The 18,254-nt window shown below is 49.4% G+C and overlaps 8 protein-coding genes across 8 annotated transcripts; 4 read left to right on the top strand and 4 right to left on the bottom strand.

The window, feature by feature from the left end:
- Window positions 1-838: 838 nt before the first annotated feature.
- Window positions 839-2,012, top strand: BKA67DRAFT_522312 (protein disulfide-isomerase tigA precursor; the record flags this gene model as incomplete). Its single annotated transcript, XM_046098361.1, has 2 exons — window positions 839-1,346; window positions 1,405-2,012. 2 exons carry the CDS (start codon window positions 839-841, stop codon window positions 2,010-2,012), a joined length of 1,116 nt encoding a protein of 371 aa, XP_045955462.1.
- Window positions 2,013-2,141: 129 nt separating this feature from the next.
- On the bottom strand, window positions 2,142-2,871 carry BKA67DRAFT_576392 (heat shock factor-binding protein). Its single transcript, XM_046103569.1, has 2 exons — window positions 2,642-2,871; window positions 2,142-2,575 (listed from the first exon to the last, which is right to left on the bottom strand). Exons 1-2 carry the CDS (start codon window positions 2,684-2,686, stop codon window positions 2,396-2,398), a joined length of 225 nt encoding a protein of 74 aa, XP_045955461.1. The 5' UTR covers window positions 2,687-2,871; the 3' UTR covers window positions 2,142-2,395.
- Window positions 2,872-3,204: 333 nt separating this feature from the next.
- Window positions 3,205-5,772, top strand: BKA67DRAFT_521857 (uncharacterized protein; the record flags this gene model as incomplete). The annotated part of the gene is made up of 1 exon (XM_046098317.1): window positions 3,205-5,772. One exon carries the CDS (start codon window positions 3,205-3,207, stop codon window positions 5,770-5,772), a length of 2,568 nt encoding a protein of 855 aa, XP_045955460.1.
- A 216-nt stretch (window positions 5,773-5,988) lies between these two features.
- On the bottom strand, window positions 5,989-7,076 carry BKA67DRAFT_538962 (uncharacterized protein; the record flags this gene model as incomplete). Its single annotated transcript, XM_046100556.1, has 3 exons — window positions 5,989-6,253; window positions 6,626-6,822; window positions 7,035-7,076. The coding sequence occupies 3 exons, from the start codon at window positions 7,074-7,076 to the stop codon at window positions 5,989-5,991; spliced, it is 504 nt and encodes a 167-aa protein (XP_045955459.1).
- A 2,112-nt stretch (window positions 7,077-9,188) lies between these two features.
- BKA67DRAFT_538961 (uncharacterized protein) lies at window positions 9,189-10,007 on the bottom strand (the record flags this gene model as incomplete). Its single annotated transcript, XM_046100555.1, has 2 exons — window positions 9,189-9,685; window positions 9,761-10,007. 2 exons carry the CDS (start codon window positions 10,005-10,007, stop codon window positions 9,189-9,191), a joined length of 744 nt encoding a protein of 247 aa, XP_045955458.1.
- A 705-nt stretch (window positions 10,008-10,712) lies between these two features.
- On the top strand, window positions 10,713-11,777 carry BKA67DRAFT_538960 (uncharacterized protein; the record flags this gene model as incomplete). Its single annotated transcript, XM_046100554.1, has 2 exons — window positions 10,713-10,937; window positions 11,259-11,777. 2 exons carry the CDS (start codon window positions 10,713-10,715, stop codon window positions 11,775-11,777), a joined length of 744 nt encoding a protein of 247 aa, XP_045955457.1.
- Window positions 11,778-13,171: 1,394 nt separating this feature from the next.
- BKA67DRAFT_661886 (uncharacterized protein) lies at window positions 13,172-14,241 on the top strand (the record flags this gene model as incomplete). Its single annotated transcript, XM_046107901.1, has 2 exons — window positions 13,172-13,590; window positions 13,641-14,241. The coding sequence occupies 2 exons, from the start codon at window positions 13,172-13,174 to the stop codon at window positions 14,239-14,241; spliced, it is 1,020 nt and encodes a 339-aa protein (XP_045955456.1).
- Window positions 14,242-15,900: 1,659 nt separating this feature from the next.
- On the bottom strand, window positions 15,901-17,426 carry BKA67DRAFT_682042 (transferase; the record flags this gene model as incomplete). The annotated part of the gene is made up of 3 exons (XM_046108938.1): window positions 15,901-16,171; window positions 16,224-16,924; window positions 16,983-17,426. 3 exons carry the CDS (start codon window positions 17,424-17,426, stop codon window positions 15,901-15,903), a joined length of 1,416 nt encoding a protein of 471 aa, XP_045955455.1.
- Between the last annotated feature and the right edge of the window lie 828 nt (window positions 17,427-18,254).

Here is an 18,254-nt window from a genome sequence, read left to right as displayed (position 1 = left end):
GCTAACAAAGGCTTCATAGTTTACTATGTAAGACTCTGGTGATGGAGAATGATAGGGTGCCATTCACAGAGAACCAGATTGACAGTGCCGAACAGCAAATCGCCTTATTCATCCAACGGTTGACTACTCGACGACGAGAACTATCGTCGTGGGAATAATGCAGTGTGAGATAATAGACATGACAAATGTTCAGCCCAAGGTTGCACTAGTCCAAGGTTAGTAGACTACATAGTAGTAATCCTTTTGATGTCCTCTGAGCGCAGGCCAGGGTAGTTACATATTGGGTGGCCCAAGCTCCTGTCGCAGATTCTCCACGGTGAATAGCCCAATCCACAATTGGCCAGTACTTCCCGTGACTTTATTATGACATGACGAAGAAGCAACAAGGGGGCAGGGGAGGGGGCAGGCAGATGTGACAAAACTTTATGGTCCTATTGACTAATGTTGGGTATAATTGGAATCTCCAAGTACTGACTGTTTGAGCCTGTGACGACTGCCATTCGAGTAGATGCCGCGCCTGGGTGATGGAGACTCTCAGTAACAGGTGCTTGTACTGTGTATCGACGCTTATCGATAAACAACCCGCCACTTCCATGTTTCAAATGGGGGATTGACACTGGCGGTGACATGACAGCTTGCTATTGTAGGTAAGCTTAGACCCCATGGAGGAGTGGATGGCATTATTAACCCAAACTCGAGGACAGCTTGTCTTTGTTCCGTAGCCTCCACACAAATTATTAATTGGCTTGTACTTCTTCTTGGCCATCCACGCACTCGAACCGACCATAGTTGTCTTTTCATTGCCATTCACAAGGAAACCCTGCACACCTAATCCACGATGCTTCTGAAGAGCTTCGTGCTCACCGGCCTTGCTGCCGCTGTGGCAGCCAAGTCTGCTGTTCTGGATCTGATCCCAGCCAACTTCGACGACGTCGTCCTCAAGTCCGGCAAGCCCACCCTCGTCGAGTTCTTTGCCCCCTGGTGCGGTCACTGCAAGACGCTCGCCCCCGTCTACGAAGAGCTCGCCGCCGGCTTCGCTTCGAACAAGAACGTCCAGATTGCCAAGGTCGACGCCGACGCCGAGAGAGATCTCGGCAAGAGGTTCGGCGTTCAGGGCTTCCCTACCCTGAAGTGGTTCGACGGCAAGAGCGACAAGCCTACCGATTACAATGGCGGCCGTGACCTAGAGAGCCTCACCAAGTTTATCGTGGAGAAGACCGGCGAGAAGGCCAAGCGCAAGCTTGAGCTGCCCAGTCAGGTCGAATACCTGAACGACAAGACTTTCAAGGAGACCATTGGCAGCGACAAGAATGCCTTCGTTGCTTTCACTGCTCCCTGGTGCGGACGTAAGTTAGACTGCTGCCGGAATCAAGCCAGAAGCAGACCCCAGCTAACGTGTAACAGACTGCAAGACCTTGGCTCCCACCTGGGAAAAGCTGGCTGAGGACTTCATTCTCGAGAACCACGTCGTCATCGGAAAGGTCGATGCAGAGGCCGAGAACGCAAAGGCTACCGCCAAGGAGCAGGGCGTGTCCAGCTATCCCACCATCAAGTTCTTCCCTGCCGGCTCCACCGAGGGCGAGCTCTACAGCGGCGGCCGAACGGAGGCTGACCTCATTGCTTTCATCAACGAGAAGGTCGGTACTCAGCGTACCCCTGGCGGTGGTCTCACTGCCAAGGCTGGCACCATCGACATCCTGAGCCATATCGCCTTGAAGTTCGCCGCCGGTGGCGAGACTCTGTCTGCCCTGGCTGCCGAGGCCAAGAAGGCCGTCGAGGGCCTTGGTCAGGATGCCCAGTACAAGTACGCCGAGTACTACATCCGTGTCTTTGACAAGCTGTCCAAGAGCGACACGTACGTCGCCAAGGAGCTCGCTCGTCTGGATGGCATCATCAAGAAGGGTGGCCTGGCTCCTACCAAGCTTGATGAGCTTACAACCAAGACCAACATTCTCAGACAGTTCATTGACAGCGTCACCGAGAAGGTCACTGGCAGCAAGGACGAGTTGTAGGGGCAGCTCTAGGCGCTGGCGGTTGAGAATGATAATGAACACGGCAGGCAGGTGGACTCTTGGTTTTATGACTAGTCTAGACCAAAAGCATGTATATTCCCTTGAACCTAATTGATTATCCTCCAACGACCATGACCCTAGTCGTTTGAACGTCTCTTCAGTATACATGTATTGCCAACCGGCATCGTTTCCGCAACGAATTGCCTGGTCAGACTTGAGAACGGTTGCACTGGTTCAGTTCTAACCATTCCTTGCATGACATAACGTAGTGTAGGGTACTCGTCGCAAACCGCAACTCCTGTAATTCTAGTTTTGCTCCCCAAACGCCAAAGTTGCCGCTCTTTCTACTCGTAATTCATTTCTGGTTTCGTACAGCTTTCCAATTACTTGGTCGAGGTGGAGGAATTGGGAGTGTCCTGCTGCGCCTTCAAAGCCGTTTCGAGGTTGTCTAGGCGCCGGGACATCTCGTCCATCTTGGCGAAGATCTCGGTGGAAACGCCGGCGAACTTGTTGGATAGCGAGTTCAGCAGGTCTTCGACAACCGCCGTGAGCTCGTCCGAGGACTAGAAAGAGGTCAGGTCAGCGGCTGATCTCGACCCGACAAATGTTTATGCGACGGTTGTGCGTACATTGGCGGGTGCCTTGTCGGGTGTTTCGCTTTTCTTGGAGGACATTGTGGGACTGTCGTCGGGTGGTTTGAGTGCAGTGCAGTTTTCTCGCTGGGAAATCGGTGATAAAGACGGACGGATTCTTCAGGTGACCGCGTACTGCTCTTGTTCGTTCTGTCGCTTGCTGCCTCGTGAAGAATGCGCAGACAACTTTCTCGGAGGGAGTACTCCTCCCCGCAAGAGCTACCAAGCCAGGCGTTTGCGGCCTGGAACCCGAGGGATGCTAGCGCTGAAGACCCCTGAGGTGTGCCGAAAAGCGGCTGGCTGCCGCCGTCGGTGGGACAGGCACAAGCAGCACAAAGCTCCTCTACAGGGAGCTAATGTAGGCAGTTAACAGCTGCAGTGAGTGACCTCTAGCTCTCCAACCCTGAAGCTTACGCTCCCTTCAGGTTCATATATCCCGATCACGACACCAACCTTCTCTCCTGTGCTACTTGGCACTGCAATGGACCCCCCGATCGAGCCGATGACACAGATGCAAAGCAAACAAAACGAAACCAGCCAGGGGGCGCAACCAGGGCATCATGCCGCCACCTAATGAGAACCAGCGCATCATATTCATCCTCATCCTGATGCTGCTATGGGCCACTAACAACGACAACGGCGCGGGATTCGTGCAGGCGCCCTCCCTCACCCACGCCCGCCTCACCCGACAGCGCCACGCGCACGGCGTCCTCAACACCACGGGGTGGGGCGACTTCTCGCCTCGGCTGGCCTACGAAAACCCCCTGTTCCCCGGCACCCTCGAGCCGCGCTACCTGAACCTCACCGGCTTCCGCGAGGAGGATGGCTTTGCCTGGGAGGATCTTGGACGCTTCAGGAACCGCTGCGAGGAGTGGAGTCATAGTGCGGTGGGCGAGCCGAGCACTGCCGCCCCCGTCTGGCAGAATCTGTCGGGCGTCGTGAGAGGGCCCTGGGTCCGGAGAGAGCTGTCCGTGTCGAGGACCCATTCGAGTTACAATCTGAGCGAGATGACTCCCGATGTCGAGTGGCTTGGGTGGGCCGCCGAGTGGAGTAGGAACATTACTGGCCGGGAGGGCAAGATGCTCGTGAGGGTCCATGACGACGAGGTTGCCGGCACGGAGCCGAAGGAGGAAGACCTCCACAAAAAGGGGCAGCTACTGCCTGTAGAAGTCAAGGCAAGGGCAGTCTCGGCGACAGTGACCATCGATGATGAGGAGGGGTCTGGGTCGAGTGCAGAGATGCGACTTCATGGTGTACACTGGCCGCGACAGGGAGCCTTGCTCTTGACGACAACGAGCGAGAAGTACGCTGGTATCTTTGGTCTGCCTCATCTTACGTCGCGTCAAGAATACTTCGAGTCGAGTCAGGCCCTCTTGAACCGCACACTTGACGAGATGCTGGCCAAGAAGGAGCAGCGATATTTCACGGATCACGGCAACCCGTGGGATGCGTCTGGCGACAATTCAGGGGAGCCACTGGGGCCATCGCCTCATTGTGAATATGTATTTTACATGCAGGCGCATCCGCTGGACAAGGGTGTTCTCAATGTCGAGCCATCCCTCACCGGGCCAGAGAATGTGGCCAAAGCTATCGAGGAGCTTGAGCATGAGCTTCGATTCCCCCGAGGCGCTCCACAAGACGGCCTACCAAGGCTACAGATGTCTGCGGTTATGTATTCCCCCGACTGTGCATTCATGCTCGAAACCAAGGGACCCCCCGACTTCCCGATCGCAGAAGGTCAACATCTTTCAGGCTGGAAGCAGGAACAGTGGTTGCACGATGTCGGGTACTGGATGTTAGGGTTTGGTGCCATCATCTTTTGCCAGGTCCAGCTTTTGAAATTACAAATGAAGGAAGCTTCCACGCCATCAACCCTTGGCCGTATCAGCTTCTATACAGCAAGCATGACTCTTTTGGCTGACGGAATCGTTTTTTCCGGTTCTGCAGCATGGGCGTTGACGGCGTCCAACACGCTATTGCCTGCTTTGGTCATTATGGGAGCATCTTGTTTGGCTACTACAGTTGGCATATGCTTTCTTAGTGAGATCTATGTGGTACAAGAGCCGGAATGGCGGAGACGAGACCGAGAGCGCCAAACAACCTCCACGACTAACACACCTCTACCGCCAGCTACTCCAGCTCCAGCTCCAGCTCCTGCACTGGCAACCACTGTAGACCCCGAGGCGAACACCTTATTATCTACGGCTGCAAGGCGAGCAACCCCGAGACCGCCATCGCCACCTATCATTATACCTTCGGATCAAGATATAGATGCGGAAATCCTAGAGAACATGACCGGTGCCCAACTGGGCCTGCCACTGCCGGCCACTGCTGCGAACACAACAACCGCGCAGAGCAACCGATCCACACCGATCGGTACCATATTCGGGCAACTCATCATGTTAGGCATCGCAATACTCTTCCTTTCACTTGCTGCTGCAACCTGGCGACCAGTCTTGCGCTCTATATACTTCAACGCCCTTGCATTTATCTACCTCTCATTGTGGACCCCTCAGATCTACCGCAATATATATCGAAACTGTCGCCGCGCCCTCTCGTGGCGGTTTGTGATCGGACAGTCTGTCTTGCGCATCCTCCCTATCGCGTACTTTTACCTCCTTAAAGACAACTTTGCATTTGCGACACCTGACTGGAGGGCCTTTGCCGTGCTCGCCGGTTGGGTCTGGGTCCAGATCTGGATATTAGCCGCACAGAACGTGCTGGGTCCACGATTCGGCATACCAAAGGGCTGGATGCCCGAAGCGTGGGAATATCATCCTATACTCCGTGAGGATGGAGTCGAGAGCGGCAGCCTTCCTATCGGCTTGGCCATGGGTTCCGATACAGCTCCCAGTTCGCCAACCCTTGAACGCACCAAGAGTGGCGGAGACGCGAACAGGGCTACAAATATACACAGTATCGACTGCGCCATCTGTCGCGAGATCCTCGAGGTGCCTGTTGTCAAGGCGGGAGAAAGCGATCCCAATGGTGGAGTGACGGGTGTCTTTGCCAGGAGGGTGTATATGGTCACGCCATGTAGACATATCTTCCATAGTGCCTGCTTGGAAGGCTGGATGAGGTTTAGACTGCAGTGCCCTATTTGTAGGGAGGAGCTGCCACCTCTATGAGACGAGAATATTGTATGGAAACGATAACGGGACACGCATTAATCAAAGATCATTATTACATGCTCCAACGTTCCACTTCAAGCTCGAAATCCGCAATCATCCCAGGGATACCGAGGCCCTCCAATTGCTTCCAAGACCTGTTAGACATTGTCATTCATTCCAAGAACACTGTACATCAACGTTGTTCTGGTATATGTATCATCCCAGTCAATGTGTTCACTTCCTATACGCCTTCTCAAACTCCTTGATCTCCTTGACCATCCGTTCTATGGCGGCGCGAACAGTGTCTGCGGCACCAGACGGAGCATCTCCAGAGACATCTCGAAACCGCATGTACATGGAGCTATCGTCTAGTGCCGGCTGACGTCGATAGATCTCCATCAACAAAGTAGCACCTGCCGTGCTGAACTTGTGCCGGGCTGGGCCCTCACACTCCTGAGCAGATAGACCTGAATCGGACCTGACGGCTCCCGTGGACGACCTGGAAATATATCAGGTTAGTCTACTTCCACCGACCATTTTTAGCCTTGCGGAGAAGCTACCTACATGTTTATCGTGGTGCCTGAAATGATATACCGTTGGGATATGGGCGGCACTTGAAGACAGGAGTATGATGAGCTTGGGTATGGGTAGGTGGAAGAAGCCTGGGTTCGCACGATATGGTGGGGTGTCAAAGGGTTATATGTCAGAGGGCGTACGTTCACAGGATGTGCGGCCTCGAACGGGCAATTCCCCTACCCTCGACCGCATTCGATCAGCCTGCTGTCAGATACAGCGTTGTAAGATACGGCATTAGCGTGTGCGCGCAGGCACATGGACGCGTTCGACAATGTTACTTCTCTGGGTCACTCACCTAAACCGGTCGGGATTTTGCGAGCAAATGCTGAACAAGCCTTCTTCAGCGGCGAGGCTTACGATATGAGCGGTTACAGGGGCGACGACCTCTTTACTATGGTTAAACATGGGCTGCGATACATGATACTTCCATATGGGACCTTGTAGTACATCGCTGATTCCCACCGGTAGAACATCCGTCCCATCAATGTAGTCCTTTCAGTAAGTTATGATGAAGTCGATTCCTGCATAGGCTTGGTTCTGGTTCGATTTCCATTTGGAACCCTGCTTAATTGGATATTCTTGCTACGTTCCAGTGTATGCTGTATAATTTCTATAGGCGGGCTAATTCAAAGGGATGTGCGATTTCGCATCACCCCTATTTGACATAAAACACACATGCTTCAGTGACTCCTACTCGGACTTACTCTGATCGGACCACTCGCTACACTTGGTTCAATTACAAGCATGCATCTCAAGGCCAGTTCATAGCCTGCTCGGCTGATGGTACTTTTAGATTTCGTATCGGAACCCGCAAAGCGTGGGAATCATTCATCATCCGCTTGTTCGGCGCAACAGATCACACCCACAGTGTCACACTATCATATTCCCAGCATAAACTCCAAGGGGAACACAGGTGTCATCAAGGCTAGAACAACGGGGCAGTTCAGATCTACCAGACGGGACGGTGGTGCCAGTGGCTGCTTTTCCCCCTTCCAAATCGGAATGACACTAGACTTGCCGGCCACTAGGACCGTCGAAACAATGGGAATTGGCCACTCTGGGAGCCCGAATGTCAGCTCTTGGAAGCCAAGCTCCCCGTAATGTTACCCCGAAACACGGAAGGGTGAGCTTAGAACGCAGTCCTACAGCGAGCCCAATCATAATTCAAACCGAATGGGAATCGGCACGGAACCATCGAGTTGTGATGTAAGGCAAATATGCCTGTTGGCCGTAACAGAGTGCCAGCGCTGTTAGCCTCATTTATTGATGCCTTGCCCGTCAATTACGTAAAGACGGCCATCTTCTCGCGGCAGTCCGACTCGATACCTATCTAGCAACGGTATCTTGAATTCTAGGACGCTTGTAATATTGACATTTGCTACAAGGCTCCTTGGCATGAAGTACCGTCACATTGGCTTTCCTTTCACGATTCAGCCCATCGTGCGACTATTCGGAAGCGCAAAGCACTGGGGTCGGAGGTGACAAAACATTGCCAATGTTTCGACTCAGAGAGGGGCTCGACGAGTATGTTCATAGCGAGTGCCTCTCCAGCTTAGCTTTCGTGCTAACATGGTAACAAGTGGCTACCTCTTTACTGGCGACACTCTCGACGGACATATATGGATCGATGACTCACGCCCGCGCCAGTGCCCGTCGACTTGTGCCTGTCACGATCTGATGGCTCTCCCTGACGAGGACTCCTTTACATTCACTGTGATCAAGACTGCTAACTCGATGCAAGTTCGTTTTCATTCCACCGAGCTCCAATGTGCCGTAGTTTCGACTCTCATCAACTCCATGGTGCAAGTACTTGAGGGTCTACAGGGAATCTTTTCCACCAGGTAGGGTCTAGCGGAATTGCCGCTTTTTACTCACGCCCGGCTCAAGCGATTGACAGTCATGCGCCCTGAGTAGCCTGAGCCGCCCGAGATTATGAATATTTTGCATAGCCATGCAAAGAAATGGTATCTCAACAGAAACGGTATTGAATGGATCGAAAGAATGATAATAGTTAGAATCAACAACAGAATCCCCGGTATTTTCAGGAGGACTGAGAATTACCTGCCTAACTTGACGTGGCATCGGTTGTTTCCTAGGCAGCGATATTTTTAAACAGTCAATCTAGCTGGTGTCGACCGATACTAGTTGTTACCAAGCAACGTAGGTACCGATGCTGTCCCCGTTATGCTTGGAAATTCCCGCCGGAGTACTTGGGCCCTGGGCATAGGAGTTGGACCGAAGCTAGCACACGAACTGCTGACGTAGCAGGATATTCCACCTTGTCCTCCTGGGGCGACGCTACACAATGTTTCCGTTGCCGATGATAAACAAGTTGAGCTGGTAGGCTTCTCGGTAGGTTTTGGGGGCTCGGAGGTTGGAACACATGAGCTGGTGACATAGCAGGATATTACGCCTTGTCCACCCTGGGCGACGCTGCATAATGTTTCCGTCTTGGATGAACAAACAAGTGGGGATTGGACCAGTACTAACACAAGAGCTGGTGATCTGGCAATCTATTTGACCTTGCCCGCCTTGGGGGGGGGGGGGGGGGGGGGGGGGGGCAGTACAACTTTCCTTTGTCGTAAAAGATAGACAAGTTGATCCAGGAGGAATGTCGGTAGGTTTTGGGGGTTCGGGGGTGGGAACACATCCGGTCGTGATCTGACACCACACCTCGCCCTGTCCGCCCGGGGCAACACTACATGTTGTCCCCGTCGTGGTTGATGTACAAGGGCGCGGAGTAACTGGGCCCAATGCTGGCACATGACGTGGTAGTTTGGCAAGATGCTCCGCGCGGGCCACCATTACAGATGGTCCCCGTCGTGCTTGATAGATAGGTTGAACTGGGAGGGATATCGCTATTCGTTATTGTGGGCGTTGGAGTGGCGCTGGTAAAATCGGGAGGTGTGCTGGTTGGTTGAGATATATATAATAAAAGCTGGAGTACTGTAAAATTCCCGAGTTAGTCGCTCTATCTGAAAAAGAAAATTTGATGTGAGACGCCATTCATAAGAAGCGTAGATGCACATTGGGTTGTTCCCAGGGTTGCCGCTTCCGGAATTGTATGGACATGAGCCTCCTTCCCCAAAATCGTCATCAAAATCGTCGCCGGAATCGTCATTGACAGTACTCTGCTGTTGGGAGAGGCGTTTTTCACCACTTGGCACATTTCCAAGACAATTGGTGACGCCTCTTTGGCCGTCCCAGATGAGATTCGGTTGATTGCCGCCATTTTTGAAGGAAAGCGGTCTTTCTAGGTCATAAATAATTTGCCTCACGTCTGTTGGCAACTTTGATCCTCCATACTGAGGGCGGGCACGGAGATATGCAGCGAGACCGGCCACCATTGGAGTAGCTATTCATGCTGGGTATCAATAATCATCGTGACGATTCGAGAGGTCTTGACAAAAAAACAAAATAAAGTACCTACCAAATGGTGTCCCTCTTGCAGACTCCACTAAACCTCCACCAGGCTGAGGAAAATCGACGCCTGGGGCATAAGTGTCCACTTGATATCCCTTCGAATTATCTTCGTAGTCAAAACCTTCGAGACCTATAGCCCCGACAACCATCATACCCGGTATATCGTTCCAAAGGAGCTGCGGGTAAGATCTGATGGTCCCGCCGGTATTTCCAGCAGCGGTGATAGGGTTGATCGGTAGAAAGATGATACCCATATGAGTCGGATTATGTTAGTAATCTTATTGTGCATGTAGATTACTCCTATGGTCCGTGACTTGCGTCGGGTGATGGTTCATATATTACCTATGCTAACATTTCAGAACGAACGCCAATGGCAAAGAGAGTATAGACCAGATAATGCAACGGCAATATCTGCTGCCTGGCCGAAGATCAAGAGCTGAAGCCAATATATAGAAGGATACGAGGGTTGCACGGGTGTTTGGAGGAGTCGGTATACAGAATGCACTGAAGTTCGATTGTTGATTTTATTTTGGTCAAGAACTGAAATCAAAGTCAGCCCTAAAATATTTTCCGTTGGTTCTCGCCCAAATATTGAATAGAGACTGATGGTTTTGCCAAGATAGAAGGAACACAAGCGAAATCCTTTTACTCATGCTGACACAAGCTCTTACTTTTATTGGTGACATCCCGAGCGGAACTCTGCCTATACGCTTTATACATCGACTTCATTCATTCTCGCTTAACTTTATTCAATGACATTGACTAGTGTGACCGGTTTTGGTAATCTGTTAATTTGGATACTACCCTACGTGTGGTCATATCAAAGAGAGCTTGGGATACAAAACTTTGTACAAATTAAACTACAACGCCGACACATTGCGATATATATATCGGGTGTATATCGTACATTGCTTGTCATCTTTGAATTTTTCACTTCAGACTTTCCGATTCGCTTCATAATGTTACGGCGACTACTATCCTTGACCTTTATTCCTGCTTTGAGGCTTGCCCTCTGCGCCGTGACCGGAAACGGGCTTCACTCACGGGGTGAAGTGCCGGGATTTCAATTTGACGCAAACACGAGCAAGTATTGTGACTACTGGCTCGACACTACAGACAGCAATCTTCAGTGCACTCAAGTACCAGCTCAATGGGGCATCTCGATGGCCGATTTACTTCGCTGGGTAGGTCGCACTCTTTCGGTGAATTTTCTAATTTCGGGCTTGTCGAAGATACCTGCCCCTTCCTCGTGCTTACCACAATCTTAAACATTAAACCCATCACTTGCACCAAGTTGTAACAATTTTTTCACAAATCGATCGTATTGCGTTGAGACTCTGAATGAGCCAAAGCCGTCAGTGTCAAGCTCATCAGAGACGACCACGCCTACACCAACGGTGCCTGACAACGGAATTACAACACCGCAGCCTATACAGCCAGGAATGGTCAACAACTGCGATGCTTTCTACTTCAGGATGCTGCCGATACAAACTACATCACTTTAGCTCACGGTGGGAGCCAACTGCGGAGGACTGTGGGCGGAAGTATATGTGTGCGTATCTGTTATCGATTTCGAAGCGCCCACTACTTCAGCTACACCTACACCCTCGCCTGCTAAGCCTAGCAACGGCATCGTGACTGCAAAACCCATCCAGCCAGGCATGGTTGATAACTGCGACGCTTTTTACTTTGTTCCAAAGGACACAGGCTGCCAGGCCGTTGCCGATGCAAATCACATTACGTTGGCGCAGTTCCTGACTTGGAATCCTTCAGTTGGAAGTACTTGCGGAGTGCTATGGGCAGAAGCATATGTATGCGTGTCTATTATCGGCTTTGAAGCGCCGTCCGCAACACCTACCCCTAAGCCTACCACTACGAAGCCAAGCAACCGGGTCGCGACTCCGACTACTACCCAGGCTGGTATGGTAGGGAACTGTGTAAAGTTCCACTTTGTCGCGGATCAGCAGACCTGTGCAGTCATTGCGGCTCTGTACAAGATCTCGGTCTCTGATATGATCAAATAGAATCCGGCTGTGGGCACAAACTGCGCTGGCCTATGGGCCAAGACATGCCTGCGTGGGTCGTATTTGAGCAGCTATAAAGTCTTCATCGTTATTAGATGATGTGATCGAGAATTTGCGTACTCTAAGGGAGTGCTTCATACTGTAGGACTAAAAGTTTAACCTCCATAGTTAATCAACACCTAAACTACAGTTCTTAAAAAATGATCTCGACGAATATATGTAACATTAATAAAAGGGTTTTTTTTTTTTTTTTTTTTTTTTTTTTTTTTGAAAATTAGAATTGAATGATTTTGTTTCGAAAAAGAACCTTTTTTTTTTTAATAAACTTTTACTTGCCCTAGTCCAGAGCTCTATTCGTGAAATATGAAATCAGCGACGTAATATTTCGAAATATTTCGAATCAGTGACAGATCGCCGACTGGGCTTCGCAGTTGCAGCTTTCGCCCCGCCCCTGCTAGCTGTTGATGCATTCCCGTAAGCCACCTGCAAGCCACCTGCAAGCCATGTCACAATTACCCGTAACCTTATAGATTCATTATAACCTTTTCATAGACTGCGTCAGTAGTGTCTATTTTTTAACAAGGGCAACACTGGCCATACTCATAAACGACAATCAAGGAGCACAAACGTACCCTAAGGCAACCCACACATAAGGTCAGGTTAACGTACACAGCACGGCTCAGGTCCCGATGTGGCACCTAGAAGGCTATGAACCCTTTACTTAGTTGGCAGTTGAATTAGAGATGCCTATTACATGGAACATGAAAAGCGTTTTGTTCTCTTGTTGCGAAAAAAATTTAATTTGTTTTTTGTCTGTTAAAGCTTCTTCGTAGACCTTTTGGGTGGCGCAATAAAACGGTAAGTTAATCATCCCTGCCACTCGAATCTCAGGGTCAGCTGTCACCTTTCAACCTTGGCTAGCATATTAATTATATCATGCGCCAATTTTCGAAGTGGCAGCAGGCAGTGTCCGTGCATTATTGTACGCTTTAGGTGTCGGATATGTCGTTTTGAAATGGGCAAGAGTGATGGAATAGGACAAATCAGGCCGAATCATCAATTGTAGCCGGATTCCACAGGATTCTCAATTGCGAGCCCTCATTGAATGAGGCTGTGCTCCATGACTGCAGCTTTATAGGCTGCACGCTAGGCCAATGAGAGCGAGACTCATGCACATTCGAAAGCCAATCAGGTAGACAGAATTATTATTTAGTGGTAGTGTAGTCATTAGGCTCCTCCTAGGGCAAAATCGATGGGCTACTTTACGATCTGGTTTGATGGTGACGAGACTGAGCATATTCAGATATTCAAACGATCAATTCGCACTTGATTTTGCTCATCTTCGTATTCATACCATAGCACTTGTATCACGCGATACCTGCCCACCAGCGAACATGTCGTTCGGTTACTCCGTAGGCAATTTCATTGCGGGATATAATCTCACTTATGATCTTATCAAGATCCTATCAGATTCACGTAGAGCATCCATGGAGTATCAAGAAGCGGTGGTTGAGCTCAGTGATATGGAACAGGCATTTCTCAAAGCCGGTCATCTCGTAAGCAGCAAGGCATTATCCAAATACATTAACTACGGAATCGCTTGTATTGTTCTCTCGTCTGTAGATATTATAGAGAATTTTCACGAGCGTAGCAGAAAATACCAGCGGGAACTCAGTCAGGGCAAAGGTGGCATTGTGAGGACTTGGCGCCATTTTGGTTGGACACCGGTCAAGAAGGAAGAGTTGCGAACGTTGAAGAACCAGCTGCAGGAACGTTTGATATCAGTCAACACACTGATGACAATCGCTTCGTAGTAAGTATCGTAATCACATCGCATTGTTCGGACGCTAACTGAGTGCATAGCCGTTTCAACATGCCGGCATCTGTAGCACAGTACGAGGATAACTCTAGCGACATAGGCAGTGATGATATTACGCAAAATAGCCTTCCTCACGCGCGCTCTATGAAGTCCCGCAATGATTCATCCACATCGTCTGAGACCACCATCGTGGACACCACAGATTTTGGACTGAAGTCGCGCTCGAAGTCTCCAAGGTTTTTCGAGCAGTCGGATATGATTATCACATCAGAGTTTGCGTTGCAAAACTCGGAATCGATGCATCAGATTAAGAGTGCTGTGGCCAGCACCGGACGTCCACCCGCGCAGCAGCTGCCCGCGTCGTCGGTTTATTTGCCTGCGGATCTTGAAACAGAACACCAGAAATTATACATCAGTGATGTCGAATTGAATGCAATTTCTGCCACTTCAAACGGGATGGGTGATATCGATACCGTTTACCCTGTTGTGGCCAGCGAAAGAAAACTACCACTACCATTGACCACAAGGCAAGAAGACCCGAGGGGGCTTATCGAAGAGATGTTGTTGAAGACAGAGCAAGGTTTACGCGCCAAGATTCCAGTAGAGACTGCAGCGGTAGCTGCTGCGGAAGAGAAAGCAGCATAAGACGCAAAACTTAGCAGCACGTTGTAAGCTATTGAGAAGATGATGACTGAGTTGAATGAAAAGGAAGCCGAAAAGTTAGCCGCTGCAGCCGAGGCAAGTGAAACCAAGTCACCAATCCGTTTCAAAGATGCGGTTGGTCGCAAGTTCAGCTTTCCCTTCCACTTGTGTCAGACATGGAACGTAATCCCCGTTTACTACTGTTCAAACTGAAGAGTGCAATTGACTAATCTCTGGTGGTCCAGGGGATGGAAGAGCTTATTAAGCAAGCATTCTTGCACGTAGATGTGATTGGACCGCATGTTGAACAGGGACATTACGATCTTCTAGGACAGGATGGTGAGATTATACTGCCGCAAGTTTGGGACAAGGTCATTGAGCCCGACTCATCCATTAATATGGTAATGTGGCCAACGGACAGACCACAGCCTCCGCGCCCACCACCAATTCGACCTCCCCCACAATCTGAAAGAAGACCAGAAAGGCTTTTCAAGCACTTCCCATTAGCTGGTGTCTTCGATCGTGGAAAAGAGCCACCATTGGATAAGCGCAGATCTCGAGAAGATCCAGAGTCCGTTTCGAGGGACGCTTTGAAACCGACAGACAGGGTTTTCCAACTTCGCGAGGCTCAACGCTTTTGACTCGAACTGGCGGAAAAATTACAAATCTTTGATCAGCGAGAGTCATTTATCTGATAATTTCATCGAAGAAAACCAAGACGCTATCGTTGGGTATATAAAAGATGAGGAGCACAGGTCACGGCTTCTGAAGACGAACACATTCAAGGATACCCCTGCTTTGGTGAAAAGTGAAGAATCAATTCTCAGCACTTATGACACTGTTGTGCGTGCAAAAAACCTTCGGAAATCACGGCGTGGCAACAGACGACTAATGAAACCGTGCAGAGACCATTCAATCCGCCACCAGGATTGGGAGTCTGATGACGAAATTGACGGACCAGAACTTCTTCATTAAGTTGTTCTGAACCAAGGTGGATGGCCATCAGCAAGCGGTGGCGCAGCCAATATCGGAATGACAGTCTAAGCTTGGCCATGCGAGTCAGTGCGTTGTTGAAACCGTATCAGATGTTATTTTACAAGACTCTAACCGTGAGTTGAGTCAAATCACATCATATATGGAATATGAATCTGCATCTAGATAACAGCACAACTGCATAATTGATGAAGTAGAAGGCTATGCTTAGGAATCTTATACGTAGTAACCAAGTGACGTACAAAAGAGATTCAATTATACCAAGATTAGTAGCATATATGCTTGCATTGCCAAAATGCTAAGAGAACTTAGCGTACAATATTTAAGAATAAAAATATTTCAAAAATCAGTAATGTGTCATCAATACGAGGTATTAATGTCACGTATAAGTGATATCAATCTTTCTAATATTCTCTTTCTCGAACTCAGGGTCTGTCCGCGGTCCCGAATTAGGCGGCTTGCCTTATTCCAGTATTGGATCTCATCGCAACCCATATCTGAGCCCAAATCCGGAGATGAGATAACTTGAGAAACCGTTTGCATCATTTAGTTTAAAAGCTCACGTAGTCATAGATTTCTTCAAGAGCAAACCTTGATTTAGCTGTACGTATGTGTATCCAATGGCGAATCCTCCGCGAATGCTGATTTCCCTTGTACTAATCCATCATTTCACAAAATCTCCGAGGCAAAAGCAGTCCACTCTTTATCTTCACGCAAGCGCCGTAAAGTTTCCTCTTCTAGGAAAATTTCCATTTCCACTGCACCTTCCTCGTTCGAAGGTAGCACGAGTACCAGACCTTCGAACACTGGAATATGAGGGAGTCTCAAGCATGAAGGGCTGCCTAGATCTACTCCCCACTCATCATTTAACATGTCATTGAAAGACCCGTTATTTGTGATCAATATGTCTGGGCCTTGGAAATAGTCTGCTGCCATTTCTCTGATTGCAAAAGATTAGCTGGCGGTACTCATAGCGGCTTGCTGACACTTACACACTGTCCACGCAGGGGGTGGCGTCAATGGCAGCAATGTAGCCCCGGACTCTCTCTGAGGTCCACCAATTAATCGAATCGCTGATCTGGCTCGCGAGCTCGTGAAGAGGCATCTCTGCTTCCACATCAGCAGTCCGTGCCACCGCCTTTGCATTAGCTACGGCATTGCCGGCATAGTCAGGCGAGAGCGCCGGCTCCAGTCTAGGCCTGACGTTCACAGCTGTCACGATAGCAGTAGACTTTATCCCCTTAGATGACAGCTGTCGAGCTCTTGTGAAATGGCGCCAGATCAAGGCGCTGAGAAGGGAGTTCTCCGTCGGAAACGGAGCGCCCACAGTCGTTGGTGACATCGCTTGTTTCATTGACTGCATAGATTCCGGTGAAACATGCCAATAAGTAGTGTGCAGCCTCTTGGTGATCTGAAAAATTGACATGGAAGTGTTACCGGCTAATGTAGCTTCTAGAAGCTTTCGTTCGAAATCACCACGTCGTCCAGTCTTTAGAAGCCGACAATTCGTGAGCTCGGAGAGCTCTTTACAGAAGCGACTATCTGCAAAGATCTTTGACCTGTCCAAGCAATCGGAATCCAGGAATTCCTGAACATGCAGACCTTCAGATACGGCTCTGACATGTTTGGCCCACACCCTCCCAAATATACCTACGCCGTTGCCGTCCATAATTGAATGATGGAAATGAAGAACCTGTACAATGATGATGATTTAGTAGGACAACAATTGAGAAAACGTAGTCGAGCCCTACCAACAAAAGCCCACCTGTGATGAATGTAGCTTGGATAGTAAGAACCGGAGTCCGAACGTAACTGTGCAACCTCGGCTCTGGCACAAGTTCATTGAATGGAAGGGAGATAGGCAAAAATTTCCGCTGTTCTAGGACTTCAAAGTTGAGTGTTGGGAGCTCTCGGATGTGGAACCAGACTCCAGCACCATCTTTGATCTCCAGCTGAATTGTCCCCCGCTTCACATCATCTGGGACAACATCCGCGGCGAGGAATGGCATCTCCTCGATTGCCTTTGCAAGCCCATCTTGCAAGTCCTGAATGATAGATTCTCGAGCGTCAGCTGTACCCACTCGAAAAATCAGAATGGGTGAAGCGAGGGTTGGAGGTGCAATTTGATCTAGGGGTGGGAGCTTCGTCAAGCCTGGTATCAAAGGCACAAGGGGTTTGACATAATCAGAAATCATGATGGCGTTACGAGATTGTTGGAAGAAGAAAGATATTGCTATTTTCTAAGATGCAACAAAAGATGAGTTCCTAGTTGGGTTGTTTGGAGGGAACGATATACAAATCCAACATCGGGGGGCAATGCCATTTATAATTGGCGACACAGCCATATCACTACAAAGAGAATGAGATGGAAAACACTGCGGATAATTGCGCTCAAGAACGGTTCGACCAATGGCCTTCAAAGACACAAGGGTAGAGATCGCTCCAACATACAGTATAATAGTACTCGGCAATGAAACCGTTCCTAGACATGAGGTTAGTCAAATTCATGTACACCTACTGCACATCAGATGCGGTCCCAAATCTGGTTTATGTCTCAGATTGCGGTATCAAAAGAGTTTTGATGAGATGATAAGATCTTCACATGTTAGGCACTAGTATCAACTCAAAAAGACCCTGAAATCAAGGTGAGCGTTGAAAATGATCAAAATAAGATTTGTGCCGTTGATGTGAGATCAATTCTGCTTGATTTTGTTAAACACGCTTGAAACATTTGAAACTTTCAGTCTCCTATATTGTTTCATAGCTGTCTTGGGTGTCGTGATAGTCATAGCCAACACAACCTACGCGACTATATGATCAACACACCCCAATTTTGCATCATGTGACCTGTCCTGATACTACTGTAGCAATCATCGCCATAATCGCAATCGTTGCCGTCATTACCATCATTGCCATCATTGCTACCATCAGCAGTAACTAATGCTAGATAGTTTTTACCAGATATTGGCAGATATGTGATAAGAGCCCAGCTTGGGGAGTTACGTTTTTAGCTTCAAAAGTCG

This window comes from Truncatella angustata (genome assembly GCF_020726525.1).
Source record: "Truncatella angustata strain MPI-SDFR-AT-0073 chromosome Unknown BKA67scaffold_7, whole genome shotgun sequence".
NCBI lineage: Eukaryota > Fungi > Ascomycota > Sordariomycetes > Amphisphaeriales > Sporocadaceae > Truncatella > Truncatella angustata.
Note: the sequence above shows the minus strand (reverse complement) of the source record. Positions and strands in the feature narration are given on the sequence as shown.